Below are 21,112 nucleotides of genomic sequence, written 5' to 3' on the forward strand. Positions count from 1 at the left end.
TCAGCCAAGGAATGTTCTGGTACTTATCAATTGACCTCAACCTTTTACCCCTAGTTATCATAAGGCACAGATAACATACCATAAAAGGAAGAAACCCCCTTTTGTTGGTTCTTCGTTGTAAAGCAAGCCCATTTTTATATCCTTTCATCATACCCGTCAGCTTTTCTTGTGTAACCTGACTATCTGACCCTCATTTGCCAACTCGTTTAGGGTTAGCGCCATGGCTAAAAGGGTGCGTAGTGATGCTTTGTGTGTATGTACGAGTACAACTCACTATGCATGGTTGCGTCATCGTTATCACAGACTTTGGCGGCTCATGCCTGAGATTCTTTCTCGGATACGTGCCACCCTCCTGAGGGCGTGTCCGGTAGTGGTGTGTGCCTCTCTGGTTTCCCTGACACACGTGCCAGACGCGGAACAACTGTTAAAAGACAAGCTGTCAGTTTCTATTACTCAGACATCATACCACTAGCTTCTCTCGTTCACGCAATATCTGTGCTTCGACAGCTGGTCGGACGTGAATAAAGGAATGGTTATGTATGTGTGTGTGTGTGTGGGGTTTTTTTTTTTTCCAAATGACCATCTCCCTTTCTCAGTGTCTTTGTGTGTGACACCTGATAGGGTTCCGTCTCCCTTATGTTGCACCTGGCTTAAGGGGTTTAGTAAAAAACCCTCTCCCCTTACTAGTACAGCGGTGTGCTGCTTCATTTACACGTGAAATATTGATGTGCTTAAATGAACCTTGGGGGCATCTCAAATGGCAGGGGTATGTGTGTGTGTCTGGAGAAAGATCTTCCCACGAAGGTCCAGCCATCCACCCGGGTCTGGAACTTGTAGATGGGGACAATGTGTTTCTAAGTGGTACAGTGTTAATTTTCAATGGAAGATAATCCATTATACCAACTTTCCCTAGATTCACTTGGCTCTTATGACGACAACCAATCGCTAGTCTCATAGACAAGGTTTCACTGAATGTAAGCCTGCTTTAAGTGTATCCAAAACCACCAATAGATCTTTTGAGAAGAAGATAGCTTGGTGGACACATTAAACCTTTACAATGGAGTCTTGATGAGTAAAAGGAGGTTTATACGGTATCTGCTGTAGTAGCAGTAACTCTCATACTCTCTCATCTAAGATTTGCCCAGGTTTGTTTCTCACAACAAGCACTGAAGTGCTTCAAGCACTGTTTGCTTGTGATGGCATTAAAAGGAGTAATGAGACTTCTGCTCTTCAGCTCAAAGCTGTGTGCTAGCAACCCGTTCTCGTGAAGCTGTTATCCGGCCCGGTCGGTGGGAGGCCTCATTCCTGAGGTTTCTTGTCATCGTTCCGTTGGAACCAGTGCAGGTTTGAGTCTCATTCTATCATCTCCACTTTAACAGGAGCCGACAGCTAGCCAAAGTCCGCTTATCAAATGCTACTGTTGTGTGAATACGTGAACAACTCTTCTTCTTAGGGCAACCAAACGCTTTGGGCTGGGAGTATTCAAGAGGCAGGTAGCTCTGTGCACCCAGAGGATACTGTATTATCTAGAATAACGTCTGTAAGGGAAAAACGTAAAAAAAAAAAAAAAAAAAAAGGACTTAGATACCCATCTTCTGCTTCTGCTGAGAGTATCACTAAGGCATCAGCATTTTCTCTTTTCGGCCAATCACGCTCTAACATAGTCTCAAATCCAGTATTCAGACCGGAGTGTGTTGCGAACCGGAATGTGGCATGTGCCGCAGGTTTGGGCGTGACAACTCAACCGTGGACTGAATGGTAGATACCTGTTATGAATAAGATTCCATTTTACTCAAAGAGTCGTTAGTATTGTTCGTAATCAGACAGTATGACGACGGGCGTTTGCCTTAGAAACGCACGATGTAAGACTGAAGCCTCATGTCTTTTCCTTCTCAGGTGGTATGAATGGCTTCCATGGTAAGGGCAGACATAATAATTACGTGAAGATTTTGTGTGTTTGTATATGCTTGTTGACTTTACGGTTCACATCATTTCAGCTATGAAATGGATTTCCTGCTTAGTAGCACACTATCAGTTTGGTGTTTCCTCATACATTCTGTCATTCAAAAACTGACCACAGAACAGCGTTCAAGTGGTTACAAAAATAACTTCAGGCTAAATAAATAAGTTAAAAAAAAAAACAACCCCCCCCCCCCCACACACACACACACTATGCTAATTTTGTTGCCAAGCAATTATACAAGCCACAAGGAAAAAGTAAAGTTCCATGGTATTTTTATTTGAAAAAAAAAAAAAAAAAAAAAGACTAGCATGTACAACTTGGAATGAATGTAAACTGAACTCAGATGAACAGCGGAGAAGATTCTCCAACGGTAAGCACTGCAGTCACAGTAAACGAAATCGTTCACCACTCTGGCCTCGGAGTCAACAAAGAGAGGAGAGAAACGTGAGGAGTCGCCCACGCTCCTCAACCCCGTCCACCACTGTCACTCTTTTCCCTCCTTCACGGCGACAGACGCCAGAAAGAGATGGCCGTCCAAAAGAAGAGGCAAAAAAAACAAAAAACAACAAAACAAAACAAAATTTTGAAACTAAAAGCCTAAAAACCATGCCAAACATTTTAATGTTTTTTTTGTTGTTGTTGTTGTTTATTTTGTTTTGTTTTTTTCAGAATTTTTTTTTTCTTCTTTTCAATTTTTTTTTTTTTTTTTTTTGTGTACCCCCTCCCTCCCCTTCCCAAAATACAACAAAGCCCCAATAGACTTCCAGCTTGACTTAGAACCTGCTTTCATTCATTATAGGATTCCTCTCAATATACAAAAAAACTGTACCAAACTGACACTACAACACTTCAGTGGAATTAGCACACTCTGGTCGGCCAGAGAGAGAGAGCTCCAGTCTCAAGCTGCATGCATGAAGAACAGAAAAACAGAGAAAAAAAAAAAAAAAAAAAAGAAAAGAACAGATGGCCAGCCCAAACATTATCAAGAGCAAATGGAACTTAAGGAGTTCACCAAGTGCTTCTTTTCTTCAGTTTTTGAAGGTAGTTATTTTCTCTTTAAGTACCGATGCTAGACTGATTGTTGGGGACAGGATCACTAACCATTTCATGCAGATATTTTTGGGTTTTTTTGACTTTTTTTTTTTTTTATTTATCTGTGCGGATAGAAGGATATTTTACTTTAACATTCAGTTATTTTCTATACAGAAACATGAGTAAATGCACATTTTTTCCCAAGAGGTAAGTAAAACAGTTGACTGATTTATGTCTTCTAAGAGGGTTAGGGATGGACGGACACGCTTCACTTTGCAGTCATCATCTGTACAAATTCTATAGAGAAAGAAACAGACAGAGAGATAGAGAGAGAGAGAGAGAAAAATGTGCTTTACTCTTTAAGCACTGGCCAAATGCAAACAATGCAACCACTTCCTACATTCCTCCATGGTTAATAAATCTCTTTAATCGAGGACTGAACGAGACATTGATTCCATAATTAGCAGCGCATTTCCAAAATTGCTTTTGTCTTCATCTAATTAAGTCATCGTACTGGTATTACAACAAAAGGACAAGTGTCATATTCTTGGAATCCATACAATGCGACTGCTCACAGAGAAGTAGGTCATCTTTAACCCAGATTTAAGAGTTGATGATATGTCAACAGATCTCGGAGCGGGTGATAGGCAGCCTTCTCAAGGACAAAGTAAGGACTCGCCGACGCAAGAAATCGCAGAATTCACCGACACAAAATACCAAAAGATTTCAATAACCTGAGATTACAGATGTTGTCTGAGTTAGTTAAGAGGTGAAGCTTCCTCTTACCTTCGTAGTTCACCTGACCATCGCCGTCAATATCTGCTTCTCTGATCATTTCATCCACTTCCTCATCTGTGAGCTTCTCCCCAAGGTTTGTCATGACATGACGTAACTCTGCAGCGCTGATGTAGCCATTGCCATCCTGAAGATCAAGCAAATCAGCGCGGGAATCAGAAAAAAATATTCATGTAACAGAGCAGCAAGACCGACTTCCTCTTAACCTTGGTTCAACGTGGCATCTGATGCCAAGCGTTTAAGCTCAGAGGAACTGTGGGATAATGATTTAGGAATTTCAGCGGACCTTGTCAAATACTCGGAAAGCCTCTCGGATCTCCTCCTCGCTGTCTGTGTCTTTCATTTTCCTGGCCATCATAGTGAGGAACTCTGGGAAATCGATGGTTCCATTACCTGTGGGGGGGAAAAAAAAAAAAAAAAGCAGAAACAAAACGAAAGTCAGTTGCCCAGGCTTGTGACTCATTTATACAGGTCTAACACGGTAGATCTGAGTCGCTGCATTCCTCGCTAGCATCAAGATTTCAAAAGGTTCTGTTCCTGACAAACAAAAAAAAAAAACAACCTTCCTTTCAACACATCAGCTGCCGATTCTGTGAGAGTCTGGTAGTTTTCTTAGAGAGCATGCGTGGATAAAGCTTTGTGGATACGGGCTAGTGCTCTTCCACACTTTACCTCAGGAACACCCCCCCCCCGGGGGGGCTGAGTAACTGTGGGCCACAGCCCATGAGGAGAATCCCGGCTTTCAATTATGTAAAACCTCCCCTTCCATGTAACACCATAAATTGTGTGAGCGCCATGAGAAAGAAACAAAAAAAAAAAGAAAAAGAAAGAAAGAGACAAAAAAGGTAAGCAGGAGCGTCTGGACCAAAGGGCAAGCGCCGACATACTCTCCCGGCTTTAACGATCCAGCCATCAAAAGGATGTCTGAACAGGAAGGGGGATTATGGGAGGGGGGGCAGTATTGAGGAGGGGGATCAATAGTCATGTGACTACTACACAGGATTAGCGGGGGATGATGATCTGCACTGTGACTGAAACGTGTTACAGGGTCTAAGTGCAGGAAGACATTAAGAGGAGAGAAAGTGCCAAAAACATGGATTTGGGGGGGGGGGGGGGGGGGGGGGTTATGAATGTAATTGTCTAACCAGGCAATAACAGACACTGAACACAAGAAAGTTTAAGATCACAGGGCAAACTGGATTACACAGCAGGCCAAGGCTGCTAGACTAGGATTAGCCTGTTGGTCATGATCTTTATGTGTCAGGGCAGATGGTAATCTAATTGACAATGGGTTTTGATCTAATGGCCTCTAATCTAATTCAGCAGGATGGCTAGAGCACAGTATTCTACACAGAATGTGAGCCAACAAAAGATAAAGATAAACAACAGATAACGGAATGTATTTTCATGTGCTCCAGGGCACATAATCAAATTTTCACAACATATCAGTATGACCGAAAAAAAACCTGACAAGTAGGAGTACACATCCATTTCCCTAAGTCAGTACCAGAACAGATCCCTCAACAACACATTATAGCCCTCACATTCCAGCTGAAATTGCTCTTAGTCATTTTCAAGCTGTTCCTGGTGTCAGTTCTCTAAATAAGCGTCCGTCGGTAGCTCAGCAAATCATTCGAATAAATGAACAAGCGGATAAGTATGTGGGCACTGGATGTGCAAAACACGCAAAGAGTGCATTACGTAATCGCTTTTATTTTCCATTACTCGCTTCACTGCTGTCTGACCTAGATTGCGTTAGTACGAGAAAGCGACACAGGAACACACAGTGCCAATAGGGGTACCTGTGCCACTGAGCTATCGATTCGACACGATCGATACGTCCCGATTTCTCTGGCTCAAAAGTTGACAGAGCATCAAAGCATCAAAGCTCTCAAACCGAACACCTCTCCAAATCCAACATCATTTCAGGCAACGAAGCGTGGCTGTCAGTTCAGAATGTGACCGACGGGAGAGAGAGAGAGAGAGGGAGAGAGAGAGAGAAAGAGCGAGAGAGAGAGAGAGAGAGAGAGAGAAGGAGACGTCCAGGCTTCGTGACAGGGCCTCCAATGAGAGGGGCGCCGGCTTGATGTCACTCAATCTCCAGAGCTGTGACAGAAGATGCTAACGCGACGACATACCGCTCAGCCTCCTCTCCATGCGCGTAATATCCAATGCATGAGCTGAATATTTTAAGCCGGCCTCTGTGAGACAGGCAATCCCTTACTGACTGACAGCCCCGCTCCAGACTCCATGAAGGTCAATGATAAGCGTCTAACAAAAGATGACAACCAGATATTCCAGCCGTGTCTTAACAATTCCACAGTTTTCTATAAATAGCCTCTATCAAGACAAAGGAAAGTTTACTAAACATTTGAATGTGGTGCTATTGCTATTATTCTCCTTGGGTTTCTTAGCTGGTAATCAGTTGAGGTTATCGACGTGTTTTGCTTGGCTGTCAAAGAGATACGACCATCTGGCTCAGACAGATCTGTTTCCAACCCACACCTTTTTCGCTGAATCCAGCTCATCACGACATCTTAGTCAACAAACCCAGAGAGGGTAAATTTGTCCTCATCCCAGCTGTCCCCTGTGACCCCATTCTCCATCGGTAAGATGGGGAAACTCACCATCAGCATCCACCTCGTTGATCATGTCCTGAAGCTCAGCCTCCGTCGGGTTCTGACCCAGAGAACGCATGACCGTGCCCAGCTCTTTGGTTGTGATGGTACCATCGCCGTCCTTGTCGAATAAGGAGAAAGCCTCCTTGAACTCTGGGATGGGTAAAAAGAGATACAAAAAAAAAAAATCATTATTCAGCGAACAGTTAGCAATCATTAAAACAAGGATTCAAGTAAAGCAGACTTACAAAAAGCCTAAACGTTTTATCAGAATCATGATTGGAAAAAAAAGAAGGAAAAAAAAAAAAAAATCGAAAGGACAAAGACCGAATTAAGATGTTAGAAGAAGGGTGTGTGGAGCCAAGAGAGAAAAATCATCTCCAACTAGCGTGGTTTAGAGAATGATACAGTTCCATATTGGTAAATGGCAAATGTACTGTTTTATTGCATTTGAGAACAGTCTCTTTCATTTCCTGCCCAAGGTTTATGAAATGAAAAAGACATACATAGGAGGAAGTGCACAGTATATTAGCTACGGATACTGTTTGGTGAGGGGCAGAAATGAACAAGATATCCTCAGAATACAATTATAGAAATATTTCCAGAGTAACCATTCCTCACCTGCAATTTGCTCTTCTGTTAGTTGGTCGGCCTACAGGTAAAAAAGGACCAAAAAAAAAAAAAAGGGATAAATTAACATCTAAATACACAAGACTATTAGCGATCATTTTTTCAGCATAAATTCTCAAAATAACATTTATTGCTTCCCCGTAAAGTATGTCATTTCCAAACGTTTGTTCTATGCGTCAAAAAGTAGGAGTTCTCATTTAGAGCCAGAACTAATCTTCACAAAGGAATAAAACCTTGAAAAGCCTTACATTCAACCATCTATAATGCAAGAGATATTCAATCCAATTAACAAGGTAGGAGCTATAGCCTACAGATACACTCTGACAGAATCAGAAATATAATACTCTTTCATATCAAGCTCTCTTCCCAACATAAGCTCATCATCTCTCATGAGTCTGTATTGGCAGATCCTTCAAAGATTTGCTGATCTGTGGTAGAATCAGCCTTTGACTCCATTAGAGAAAAAAGTAATATTTCTACAACGAGGCTTCATCCAGGCCACTTAAACCTAGCTCTTCTTGCAGCAAACAAACCTTAATGACTAGCGGAGAGCAGGCCCGGAGTATTCTAGAAGCAGAACAGACCTGATTGCGCAATTGAGTCTCCAGAGTCAAGGGAAAAGAGTGTAACGGCTAATGGCAAAAAGGCATAACCCTGCATTACGAACTGGACGGGCTGCACTAATGGACTGAGAAATTCCCCTCGTTCCCACAGCACAGCCTAATTACCCTTCTCCACTGGGTTCTGAACAGGCAGTGCCAGGGATACACTGAATGAGGCTTTGTGGCTGACGCCCAGTTGTTTTGTTACTCACAGCTCTACATCACAGCCACCCCGTACAATGGCACCGTCGCCCAAAATAATGTTCCCGCCAAAGCGCGGGGCACATATTTTCACATAAATAGAACGCGAGAGGTAAGGTTGGTGGAAACGCTCTGCGGTCACAATTGTGTGGTTAAGTTTCACGCCACGGCATCCACTTAATGTCCATGTCCTCTTCTAACTTCTCCTCCCAGACATTACTCATACCAGTACTGTACAGTTTTCATTTGATTGTCAGTTGAACTGAAGGAGAGTAATGGCTGAGAACACCCTGAGTGCGCAATGGTACTCCATCTCTATCTTTCTCTGTTACGGAATGCCTTTGTTATCACCACTGGTTCTCAAAGACAGAGAAACTTCAACAAAGACATCAGTGGTTTTGGTGGTGGGAAGGGTTGAAGAGTTGACAGAAGTGTACTTCCAAAAGCATACAGGCAGTTTGCCAAAACGTTGGCTAAGTCATGGGCTAAATTTCACAGATAATGGAAGATCTTTAGTGAAAACCCTGTTTAGGTCATGGACTAAGCTTAATGCAAATCAGAAAACCAGCACGACATCTATCCATTTTTTTTTCTAACTATCTTTCTGTAGTGTTTCTACAGTAGGAGCTGGGCAACATACTCCCTGATCTACAGTCAAGTCACATGATGTCTCATTTTGAACATCTGCACTAGACTAGAATGCCCACTGAACAATCCACAAACACACGTCATTTCTGCCTCACCACAAATCAATTTCTCTTTACAGTCAGTTGTACAACTAAATAATGCAGTGTATGTGTGTGCTTATATTATATATATATAAATATGCATATACATACATACATACATACATACATACATGTGTGTACACAACAATATACAATATATGCTATGTATATTTAAAAAGTGTTTTAGTGTTTTCTTTTAGATTTGTAGTCCTGATCGCTTGAGACTGTACAGTGGTGATTAAGAGCTATTCTGGTGCTCCCTGAAAGATTTCCATGCAAATGACAGTGAAGTCTACAAGCTCAATAACTCTTGAGAGTACCAACGTAAAAATAAATAAAATTAATAGAGATATGGACATATTACATCATTCCACGCTATACAACATGTACAGGAACTATATCAACTATACGTATTAACAGATGCAACATTATACAAGAATGAAAAATGAAATTTATACCAGTGACGAACTAGCAACTGACAGTTCGTCATATTCCCGCAGCTTCTACAGAAATAACCTCAGATTCCCCGCATACATTTGATTCCATACAGTTTTTGTCATATTATATTATACATATTTGAGTACCTCCACGGTACATTATTATAGAATCTATCATTGTGAATAGAAGATACGGATCTAAGGGAATGCTCAGCAAAACGACAGAACATCAAAACAAGCAACCACACTCAGATCATTTAAATAAACTATCAAAATTACATAATATACTCAGGATTATTAGGGCCAATGTAATCCAACTGTACAGATTTATCAAAGAATACCCTTCAAGCTACGCTTAAAATATAAGTCTTGGCCTCTCAACCCATTATCTGCTTCAATGCAAGCATTTGAGACGCGGCGCACCTCATATTTGCATTCGAAGATAACATGAAAATCAAGGCAAACAGCCTGCTACTGTAATTAAACAGATTAACATCTAAGCAACCCAATTTAAGGTTCCATGTAACTCTCTCGCTCTAGACCACCTTGCGTTGGGCTTGCGCAGAAATACAGTGATGCAATTTTCAATTAAAATCTCGTCTCATCTACATGTTCAGGCTCTGCGATGATGCAACATCACAGTGCGGCTGCAATTGACACATATTCAACAGTCTCATTAATAAGACCCTTTCGAATGCGACACAATTATTAGAAGTATCAATAGCTTTTAAACATAAGGATACAGCATACATCTTCTACAAGACTCATACAGGCACCCACTCCCTCCCTCTAGGATTATGATATACCAGATTACCGTGCAAATCGTCGGCAGGATGAACTACACCTGCCTCCGTTCGCCCAGATATATCCTTACAATTCACTAAACCGATATTTCACTATCTGTTCATCTTCACGCGAAGAGATAGCCTACTTCTACATATCCTTCTCTAGTTAGCTTCGACTAAAAGTTAGTAGCCTGACATAGCAAATTAGCGGACAGACGTTAGAATTGCGCAGTTGAGAACGCTTCCCGCTCCGTTCTGACTGTTGCATCTCTCTGCTGGGGAAAACCTCAAACCTTCCTACCAGCCATTATAGACAAGATCAATGTCCGTTCACTACGTAAACGTTACACAATGGTAAATATTTATTATATCTATTTAAATTTACCAAAATAAATTACTAAGAAATTAGAGGGGAAGTGTGGACAAATCACCAACCAGTACATCCACCTGAGGATAAACCGTTTGGTTACTTTGGGGTTAGGAAGTCTCGATGATATTTTGATGAGAAATAGTTAAAATTTAAGATTAGAATATGTAGTAAAATGCAGGATACGTACCATTGTTGACAGAATACGAGCTGGCTATCTATAGACTAGCCTACGCGTGTATCGTCCTGTTATACAGGTCCTTTGCTAGAATGAAGGTGTGTATTTCTTCCGAGGTAAGTATCTGCTTATGTGTTCATCCGCCACATCAGCCCTGCCTGTGCTCGCTCACTTCCTCCTCTCATAGTGGAGTCTAGCCCTGCCTCCCTTTACTTAACCAATCAAACAGGGCAGTGACACGTCACTCAATGAAATTGCTCGCCGTCTGAAATACATGACAATCATTCAATGCAGCAAATTAAGTGAAACTATACTCTGAATTTCTAAGGGACTCTTGCTTTGCTAATAAAAAAAAAAAAAGAAGATAAAAGAAAAAGAAAAAGAAAAAAATTCTCAGTCATCGCCGTATTCTTATTTCTGTGGGCATATTCTCGGCTACTTAAAGTTATCACACTCTTACCGTATCACCAAATCGCACTGAAGTGCAGATACCAGTTTAGCTAATATTAAGCCCATGTTTGTAAAAACAGGCTAATGTAAATCCGAATCGGTCTGATGACCTTAGAACTCTTTTTAGACCTGACCCTCTTTAGTCATGGATCTTGGTACCAGACGTAGTCTGTACCACCATACATGCTGATGGTTCACCTCTATTTCTCAGATGGATTATCACTTTTTAACAGCTTGTGTTACCACCAGCAAAAAAGTGCAACAAACGGTCAGATTTACCCTGCAGAGAAATGTGACTTGTTCATCAGATCTAAGGTTTTTAAAGTACAACTCCAGTAGACCAAATCCAAATAATAATTCTGATTTCTTAAACAATGTCAGTCAGGTAGCACAAAAGAAACAATGTTGCCATATTTCTAGGCCTATGGTGGCCAATGCATTTGGCCCCTTGTTGCGATACTTCTATGGGACACATGGTATTTAGAAGGAGCGTCTATAGAGTACTACTTTCTTTTAGCGGAAGAATACTAGTGGATTGTAACGCATATTCCTAGTTGGTGTTGGAGAATTTGCAATGCTGTGATGTGACAGAGCATTCTATTGGTTGCTGCGGACCTGCAATATTATACACAATGTTATAGGAGTCATTATTGGCTGCACTAGACCTGCATTGCAGCAGGCTATAGAGCTTGGCAGAAATTTTCTCAATATAGTAAGGTAACAGAAAGGCAATTTCTAAATATTACACGTTGAATTGCTCTCCGATAATATAGCGTTAAATTACTTTGGGTACGAGAAGATAATTTTAGCATCTCATTCCACAAATTCCGCTCCTAAAATGTAGTTCTCTGACAGTGCGTCGATAGCGAGTCAGGCATCGAAATCCTTTATTTTGGGAGGCTCAGCTCTTTCTATTGAATAATGCGACGGAATTATGCTGATAACGCGACATTGAACAGCTGTTTATTTCTGTTTAGATGTAATAGTTCACATTAAACTTTATGTCCGTTTAGTTCAGATGACCCCTTTATAGAAACCGAATGCTGTGAAACTACATTAAAAGTCGTAGGATAATATCATTTCCAGCCGATCAAAAATAACAAAAAAATATATCACTTATTTTTAAATATATCAAATTTTGTTTGTATGTCCATATCTGAGTTCATAAAGTTGGTTTGTTTGCTGAAATGAACTTTCTCCAAGGGATCATGGTGATGGTCGACTTGCCGAAATGTGTGAGTGTGAGGAAAGATGCAGGGTAATAAACACTAATGAGAAAAAAATCTGGAATACATGTGTTAATTTAGATATTTAACAGAATGCTAAACGGAATTAGCAAATTTCTCAACAAACAGTAAACATTTTTAATTCATAAAGGATGTTCTGCCCAGACAAATCACACAGAAATAAATCCAGTATGTTTCTTGACAGTGTGTTCATTTTAATGGCCTTATGAACACTCAAACTGCTATTGAAATACAATATAAGAATATTCAGGACATGTTTGACGCTTTTTTTTTCCACCGATTTCAACACGAACTCTTCCCTCAAAACGACTGTATAGATAGAAGTTTGATGCATTCCACTAGCTGTTAAACCCGAGTTTCGAGATGCTATCAGTAGCACCCTGATAGTTGTCATGATACTTTAGTGTAAGCTTACATCTTGTATTAATTTTAAAGCATGATGATGGGGAAAAAAAAGATGAACATCTGCTTTAAGATTTACAAAACATCACCCATGTATCCAGCTGATTTCTGTACTCAGTAAAAAGTTCTGAAGAATATAGGATCATTGGAATCAAATTATACAGAGACACAAGAAGGACTATATCCTGCTTGGCCAGGATCCTTAAGGTCCCAACTCCACAGGGCATTCCAGAGTTTCCTCATCTCTAACTTGTGAAGGAGGTTGAAGGCCTCAGAATCTTGATGAGGCCGTTAATGATTCAGTTATAAGTAGGAGTGGAGGAACCACCAACAGTGAGTAAACTTCGCAGCTTTAGCATATCAGTGCACAAAACCCAGTTCTCCCTCTATTGACAACACACAGTATATAAGGTGTTTGAACGGTTTGTATCTGTAGCCATTTCTAAGGTCCAGCTTATGTTTGTAGTGAACAGATTTCATTTTAAAACGGAATCCCTGTAATAAGCTATGTTACGGAGGTTGGTTTTATTGTAGTGATTATAGGGCTGACCGTTTTGTTTCACTGTCTGTTGATTAATGCTCATTTCATTAATTGTGTTTAGTGGAGATGAGCTCTACTTGATGGAGGTTTTGGGAGCTATTGATATGGATGCAGCACAGTCAAGAACCAGGTCACTGTGGCAAAGATGAAGTACCTAACTGCTTTTTCCATTCAGAAATTTGCATCTGAGCATATTGGCAGTTTTCAGTTAGGAAATGTAAGGAATCATCTAAGCTGACTTTTACAATAAAACCCCATGACATAATCTAATATTGCTAGTGCCCCATACCATAACCTAAAATTGCTTCTTACATGTGTCCTAAATGACGGAACCTGCAACGTAGAAGTAGCTGCGTGCGTACCTCCGTACACAAATTGGTGCCAGGCGCCACCCCCTGGCCAAGAAGAGCATTGCATACATTCAGCACTGACGGCCAACTTCGTTTCTGAAAGAAACACCGCTCTTATTGCTATTAAGGTCGAAAAAATTTTTTTTCATTTATTTGAATGCCCATTTTAATTGGATGTGTATTTGTACAAGTTTGTTGTCGACACACCTTACCAAAAAATGTTCAAGAACAGCTTCAGTTTGAATCAAAAAAGGTTTATTGCTTACTGAATAAATGTGCTCTTTAACTTATTAACATAAAAACTTGCAAAAATTTGGGTGCAAATGTGATGGGGGAAAAAAGAGAAACGAGAGATTTTTCTGCTAATCATTATTAGATAAAACATTCATTAAAATGATTGAATAATTAATGCGGCCTCTGCATTGTAATGATAGAGTCTCTCAGCAGAGGTCTCATGGAGGAATTGATTTGTCTGTCTAATTTACTCTTGCTGGGAAGGGTCCAAGTCTCTTATCTGATTATATCCATCAACTGGCTCATTTTCTCCCTCTTAAGAGACTAATATCTGGATTTTGGCCGAAAGCTCTGTCTAAACATTTAACATCTTTTTTTTTCCCACCAGTTAACATTCAAATATGAGGATAATTTACATGAAACACATGCAAACTAGTTAATCTTAAATACTTCATTTTAAAACAAACAAAAGATGATAACATTTAAGGGTACAAATTCATTCAAAATACCCCACTGAGAGTGGGGTACTGGATTATTTATAATTGCTATTTTATTACTTTATTGTTATTTTTATTTATATCTGGAATTACAAATGTGATCTCACGTTTGCCATTTTCATTCAAAATACCTCCTTAAACACATAGTGGTCCTGTCCCAATATTGTGTTATTTACACTTTTGACCACGGGTTTTAATGGCTTATTAAACATTTGTATGAAGACTTCCTCAAATGCACTTAGGGAGGAGTCCTTATTAGAGGTTGACCGATATGTTTTTTTTCAGGGCTGATACTGATACCGATCATTAGCAATCATGGAAACCGATAACCAAAATTTGGAACCGATATACATTTGCAGTAAAAATGAAAATCTTGGTTTCAAAATTTAGAATAACACAAACTCCAACTCAAAACTTCGTTGAAATGCCTTTAAGCATATGTTTAATTAAAAGAGAACTTTTCAACATTATCTTAAAACAACAAGTGAAGGGAGCTCCCAGCAGCATTTCTGAAGTCTCTAACAACAATATCCTGCACCTCTCCTTAAGAAACAGAGTCAGAGACAGCTTCAGGACACAATTCAGTAATGTTACTGGCAGTTGTGGGTTTATACAGAGAGTATGACCGGCCCTGGTAAGTGACGTGTTAGAAATAAGGTTATACCCTTTCAGTTTTTCTGCTAGTCAGCTGGCTAAATTATGGATCAACAAATGAACTTGTTGACGTAAAGCGCAGAAGACTGTGATGTTCATTGCGACTTCGGCAACATCTCCTGCCTCATCTCCGAAACACAGCTCAGGTGAGTTCCAGTCTGCAAATGCATTCCTCTGTGCCCGCGCGTGGCACAGTAGCCTTCAGTGTTGATTGATTATACGTCACGAGTAATAGCCTATCAGATAGTGCTGTGGGTGGGGTATTACTCTAGACAACAGAGTGGTCACTACAGACGGAGAAAAGCGGCTGCAAGAGCCAAACTAACGCTTCTCAAAGTTAATTTAGTTTATCGGCTATCGGATAAAAAAAATAACGATAATCAGAAAAATACTGAATATTGGCCCCGATAATTGGCCAGGCCGATAATCGGTCGACCCCTAGTCCTTATACCCCATGCACTGCAAACACAGCTTGAGTGGGATTCAAATAAAGGGAGCATTACATTAAGGCTAATTATTTCAATGCTTTATGTACACATTTAATCAGCGTATATCTATTGTTGCTTGGTCAATCCTGTTCCATATTGCTCTTTAACCTGTTAACACTGCATATAAAATACAGAGTGATCCGGTAATTGGTAATAGCTAACGATACCGTCTATTTGGATTAGTGGAATATCGCAGTGTTCTGGGCTTGTGCTCCACTGTTCATTTGCTCGTATTTTCCCCTATTTGTGGAATGGGATCTCAACATGTTTGGTTTGTGGCTGGATTTACGAGGAATGATTTAATGGGAATGCAATTCAGCCCTGCTGCAGCGTCCTCTCTCTGGACTCAGTGCTTTCTGCTGAGTACAAACCTACAGGCACGCTCACATCAAGAGCAATTAGATCAGCACTGCATTTTGACCAATGTCTATTTATGGAGCCAAACTGCTGGTTAAACAAATAAATGTAGCTAGCCTGGTCTTTTTGACAGTAACTGTGATTAATAAGGAAAGACAGTGGCGGGGGGGGGGGGGGGGGGGGGGGGTGAAGTTTGTTAGCTGTATTGAGATGCCCACCCCCTTCCTTTGGTTCTTTCTAATTGAATATGTACATCAGATAAACTTTTCTTGGTTCTCTGTGTGTTCTGCTTTTATGGTGCCAAACCACAGGGCAGACAAGGACTCACTGAAGGAGAATCTTGCTTGCCTCAGATGTCAGTGTGTCTGCCAAGTCGAATGTGGGAGTAGCAGCTGACCTTGATTGACCTTTTTGCAATTAGCGTAGAGTTTCATTTGTAATAGAAAGTAGAAACTTACTTTCCTCTTACACCAGCGCAACTACGCACACTTCTGACCCCCTGAATGTGTGCTTTGTGTGGCTTCTGATATGCCGGTTGAATTTATTCTCTGACAGAGAATTAATTTCATTTGACTTCATTCGACTCTAAAGATGAATTGTCATTAGACAGTTCATCTTTAGAGTTGGTGGTTTACTTAGTTCTGTATGTAAACCACCAGTTTAAAAATGGAATGCTCTGACACAAACAGGTGTACCCTGAGCTAATATTAGTGTGTACTATCTCCCCAAGTGTCAAATTTGACAAACAAAGATGGCAAAACCATCAAATACTTCGATTTTCTGGAAGAAAGTAATGAAATTGGTTCATATTTCTCTGACCAGAAATGGAAAACTGAACAAAGACAACAGTCATTTTAATGGAAAGAATGACAAAGTTTCAGCTAATCAAGTGTCTAACTTTTAATTGGACTTCAGATTATCCATTAGGATTGTTAAATAACTCAACAAATGCAATAACAGCCATTCCCTCAAGGAAGCTTTTAGAAATAAGGCAGATTTAATGATTTAAGTTTAATAAAACGTTAGAAAAGGGCACTGCTGTGACAAATTAATTACTCAGACTCAAGTTTGTAAAGAGAGAAAACTCTCAACAACTAATAACCCTTAGAGAATTTATAAGATTACTATTCACGTTTTTCCAAAGAGTGATTTTCCACAACATCATTTACTCTGTCAATACTGTTACGGGGTTATTTATTTGAGAAAACTGAAAGACAAATTGCAGCACAAAATTAAGCATGTTTTTGAATCCAACTTTTTATTATCTTATCGGGCTACACAGAGGCAAAAAAAAAAAAAAATTCGGGACGCGAGACTCAACAGGCAAAATATATATCAAAACATTTACTCGGAGGAGACGTTATAAATCTCCTCGTGCATTCACACAGAGAACGGGGACCGAGAGAAGACAAAAAAAAGTAACGAGATTTTAGAGATAAAGGCCTTCTGGGGTGCCCTCCTGTTTTTTGTAGAGAACATTCTCTTTGGACTTCTTAAAGTCCTCGTTGGTGACTTTCATTCGCCGTTCCCTGAGGGCCATCAGTCCGGCCTCTGTACAGATGGCCTGGGAGAGACAGAGCAGGAGTAAATTAATGAATGTGTCACAACAAGATAAAAGAAAGAATTTAGACGAATGGTGCAAAGGGACGCAGATAAGTAGCGCAGTCTTAGACGGCAAAAACCTGCAGTATTTCTCTGAAAGTTTTTCGGTAGCTTGCACTGGGTTCTTGAAAGCTACCACACGGAGGTGCTACAAACATTCCAATAAGCAAGTCTCGTCTATGTCACGTTCCTAAAGGAAGTCTTTGAGAGCTCACAATGTAAGTCAAACTATCAGGATGCTTTCGCTAACTCTTTCCATTTACCTTGATGTCAGCGCCCGACAGGTCGTCTTTAGCCAGAATGAGATCGTCGAGAGTCACGTCATCTGCCAAGGTCATTCTACTGGTGTGGATCTGAAAGATCCTCTTCTTGGTTTTCTCATCCGGCAGGGGGAACTCAATCTTACGATCGATTCGGCCTAAAGAAGGGTCACACAAAGGACAAACCTTATCTAAATAAAAACCTAATTGGCACCATTTGTAGTTGTTTTGGTCATGAATTCCTCAGAGAAGAATTTAATTCATGCAGATTTTTTTTTTGTATTGTGAAAATCATGGAGGGCTGACTGATTAATCAGTTGAAAAAAAAAAAAGTGTCCCGGACAGCAGCACACAATCAACCCATTTGATTAGAACCATGCTCCACAACTGTGGTCAAATACCCAGGAGATCTCGGTATTGTGAAGCTGAAGTGTATGTAGGACTCAGAGAAGCCTGCCATTGCTAGTCAAATACTCATGAGGCTCTTGATTGGCTGAATCAATTGTTGTTTGAGTTCAGCTGGAATTAACATCTGAGTGTATCACTGCTCTAAAAGCATGAGGGTTTCCTAGCTCTGCGTCTGGGTTAAAAATTGTCAGTTGCCCGGGCAACAGGAGGACCTGCTCACAGCCTCCTCTTCAGAATCTCTTACCCGGTCTGATGAGTGCAGGGTCCAAAGTCTCTATCCTATTGGTGGCCATAATAACCTTCACATCACCCCGTGAGTCAAAGCCATCTAGCTGATTAAGGAGCTCCAGCATGGTCCTCTGAATCTCACGCTCCCCTCCCGAATTTGAGTCGTATCTTAGAACGAGAGATATTCAGGTCAAATCCTCAATTATGCGCACATGAAAAGCCTATAGGTGTAATCTGATACAGGTTACCTATATATAAAACATTTCTGTAAAAAAACAATTTGTATGGTAGTGCAAAGCCGTGATTCAGTGGGTGATATGGTTTCATTGGCTATTTTAACCGCTTCTTCAAAATCAATACAGCTCATGACCTACTTATCCCGCTATAACAGCTTAGATAAAAAGGTCAGCCTCACAGAAAAGGTTGAAGTATGCGAGCTGGAGCAGATTACAGAGGGAAGGAGAGAGCTTTCTATACCTCTTCGTCCCGATGGCGTCGATCTCGTCGATGAAGACGATGGAAGGAGCGTGCTCCTCGGCGACTCTGAAAAGCTCGCGAACCAGTTTGGGTCCATCTCCCAAATATTTCTGAATGAGTTCAGAGCCGACCACACGCAGGAACGTGGCAGATGTCTGGTTGGCCACAGCTTTGGCTAGAAGGGTCTTGCCTATAACCCAAAGCAAACATCAGCTGACGTCAAAGCTGTCCTTTTTGGGTCATCAAATGCTTATGTGAATTACAAGCCAATTACTAATGCAATGACATTTATGTTTTAGCGCTATTTACCTGTACCAGGAGGCCCGTAGAGAATAACTCCTTTCGGTGGCTTGATTCCCATCTCTTCATAATACTCTGGATGTGTGAGGGGCAGTTCTACAGACTCCTATCAGAAACAGCAATCGAGGAACTGTTGAGTCACTCAGACTCTTGTCTATTACGCTAAATTTACATTTATCCACTAAGCTGATACTTATGCCCAAGTACCCTTACAATTATTGCTTTGAGAGTTCACATGCCTATAAAGAAACCTTGGAGTTAAGTTTCTCACTCAGTGGCACATCAACGATGAGACATCACTCTTGGGTCTGAATGCATAACCATATGGTTATTGATCAGCTATTAATCTGCTGTCATAGTAATACTGCTACTGATGAATCCAAAACAGGTTCTTTACTGTTACTTGAAAGCCCTGAGAGATGTGTTTACCTTAATCTCCTGGATCTGGCTGTCCAGTCCTCCGATGTCAGCGTAGGTTTCCTGTGGAGCCTTCTCCACCTTCATCACAGTCACCAGCGGATCAGTGTCATCCATCAGTACCCCGATGACTGCGTGAACCTACACAAAAACACAGGTTTAATCATATATTCTCTGAACATCCACCTCCAAAACAGATACCAGGGTACTGCAGTTCTGAACAGTTCTACTGATCTAAGATCAGCTACCCTAAGTTTACATAAATGTATTACTAGGATGATGACAGGCAAAAATTGATCCTTGATCATCACTCTGACTCAGTGAAATTTGATACATACAATCCTGAGTCATACATTAGACCTAAGCCATATGCTGGCTTAGTCTGGATTAGTGGGGAGATTCAGACCTTGTGGTTCAATAACACAGAACACCCAGGCTCCAGCAGGTCTTTGTCCACAAAGGACAGGATGCTGACATAATGCTCTGAGCCCACAGAGGTAGACACAATGGCATGGTTGTCATCAATGATCTCCTCCAAGGTTCCAACAGACATGGGAGTTCCCCTCAGGTCGTCGACCTTTGACCTCTCTTCCTGCAGACAGAACAAAGGACCACATGAGCTTAAACACACATTTTTATTGGGAATAAAAATATAAAAGTCGGCGAGTGAACGTCGTGGTGATGATAAAATAGATGGGAAAAGAGTGAAAATGAGTGAAGAGATTCCTGTGAATGTACAGAGCTCCTGTACCTCCTGCTTCTCCTCCAGAGGCTTCATCTGCTCCTGGTTACGGATGAACTCCTCTTCCATTAGCAGGTAATCTTTGATTCTCTCCTGTTTCAAGAGCTTCAGCCTACACTGAGTGTGGGGAGTGACTGGAGTGGAAAAGGTTGTATATTACAATTATAAATGAGTTTGATTAAAAGGAAAATGAAAATGACAACGACAACGACAACCGAAAAGCGGCCAGAAGGAAACTGCACATTCAAATGCCAAATACTTCAAAATATCCTGCCAAGAAAGCATACAATTATCTATCCAAAACTGTATATTTCGCCCCATTATGCTGTTTAAAAGTCATGTAAGTTGTTCTCTTGCACGATATGTCATAGAGTATATTAAAAAATGACAGCTGCCTTCCCATCTATACATAAAGAATGGCACTATAAGAGTACTGATTTAATATTTGTCATATTATAAATATACTGATAATGAACTATTATGTTATTATATATCTGTATTAATACATATCACAAATCATTCGTATGGAATATATTTTCAAACATAAAATATACTGTATTTTAATATTAGGTATCTCTTTGGTACCTAAAGGTAATTTGCTTGCGGCATCAGGTCCCTTAGTCTTCTTTTTCTTCTTTCCTACCCTGGTGGGAATGGGTGGCTCATATTTCTTCTTTTTATCCTATTAAAGTAAGGGATGATATGGTGAAGTTGAGCAGCTGACAAGAAGTACTTCACAGGAATCCAGACAAGACAGATAGATAGATAGATAAAACGCAGGGACAAGAGAGGCCATTATCACCTTATCATCTTTTTTGCCACCCCCAGGTCCGTGTCCACCACTCTGACTCTGACCCTGTTATCAAAGTAAGAGAGACAGAGAAAATTGCTTTGCAGTCAGGAACAAATAGTGAGTGTATCCATTATCGGGGACCAGAGGCACTGCACAAGATAAAGTCTACAGAACTGCCATGGTGGTGAACTGAATATCTCTGTTCAGGGAAAATTCAAAACTAGTTGGAAAATCCAACCACAAATCAAAATTATTATATTTAGACCACTGTCATATTAGATTAGGAACTGGCAGATGAATGTAGTATTAGTACTATGTAGTAGCAAAGA

At 40.5% G+C, this 21,112-nt stretch overlaps 2 protein-coding genes across 3 annotated transcripts; both read right to left on the minus strand.

Annotated features, from left to right (window-relative positions):
* Positions 1-2,693: 2,693 nt before the first annotated feature.
* On the minus strand, positions 2,694-10,439 carry calm1b (calmodulin 1b). The gene is made up of 6 exons (XM_030770578.1): positions 10,349-10,439; positions 7,030-7,060; positions 6,418-6,561; positions 4,077-4,183; positions 3,782-3,917; positions 2,694-3,292 (listed from the first exon to the last, which is right to left on the minus strand). Exons 1-6 carry the CDS (start codon positions 10,349-10,351, stop codon positions 3,264-3,266), a joined length of 450 nt encoding a protein of 149 aa, XP_030626438.1. The 5' UTR covers positions 10,352-10,439; the 3' UTR covers positions 2,694-3,263.
* Positions 10,440-16,795: 6,356 nt separating this feature from the next.
* Positions 16,796-20,841, minus strand: LOC115809481 (26S proteasome regulatory subunit 4). Of its 2 annotated transcripts, XM_030771151.1 has the most exons (10): positions 20,793-20,841; positions 20,576-20,672; positions 20,000-20,124; positions 19,655-19,840; positions 19,261-19,389; positions 18,841-18,937; positions 18,532-18,721; positions 18,071-18,222; positions 17,422-17,576; positions 16,796-17,120 (listed from the first exon to the last, which is right to left on the minus strand). In XM_030771151.1, exons 3-10 carry the CDS (start codon positions 20,057-20,059, stop codon positions 16,986-16,988), a joined length of 1,104 nt encoding a protein of 367 aa, XP_030627011.1. In that variant the 5' UTR covers positions 20,060-20,124; positions 20,576-20,672; positions 20,793-20,841; the 3' UTR covers positions 16,796-16,985. The 2 variants fall into 2 exon arrangements, with proteins under 2 accessions (XP_030627011.1, XP_030627010.1); XM_030771150.1 differs by lacking the exon at positions 20,793-20,841 and having other exon boundaries at positions 17,030-17,119; positions 20,576-20,657.
* Between the last annotated feature and the right edge of the window lie 271 nt (positions 20,842-21,112).

Source organism: Chanos chanos, chromosome 4, assembly GCF_902362185.1.
Source record: "Chanos chanos chromosome 4, fChaCha1.1, whole genome shotgun sequence".
Lineage (NCBI taxonomy): Eukaryota > Metazoa > Chordata > Actinopteri > Gonorynchiformes > Chanidae > Chanos > Chanos chanos.

Excerpts from the sequence above, each read along its gene's own strand:
- calm1b (XM_030770578.1), bottom strand. Across the intron at positions 6,562-7,029 it reads AACAGAAGAGCAAATTGCAG|AGTTCAAGGAGGCTTTCTCC; the intron begins GTGAGGAATGGT and ends TACCCATCCCAG. Across the intron at positions 3,293-3,781 it reads TGGTCAGGTGAACTACGAAG|AATTTGTACAGATGATGACT; the intron begins GTAAGAGGAAGC and ends CTTTCTCTATAG.
- LOC115809481 (XM_030771151.1), bottom strand. The coding sequence starts at position 20,059 with ATGGAAGAGGAGTTCATCCGTAACCAGGAGCAGATGAAGCCTCTGGAG. Across the intron at positions 19,390-19,654 it reads CTGTGTTATTGAACCACAAG|GTTCACGCAGTCATCGGGGT; the intron begins GTCTGAATCTCC and ends GTTTTTGTGTAG. Across the intron at positions 18,938-19,260 it reads GCCAGATCCAGGAGATTAAG|GAGTCTGTAGAACTGCCCCT; the intron begins GTAAACACATCT and ends TGTTTCTGATAG.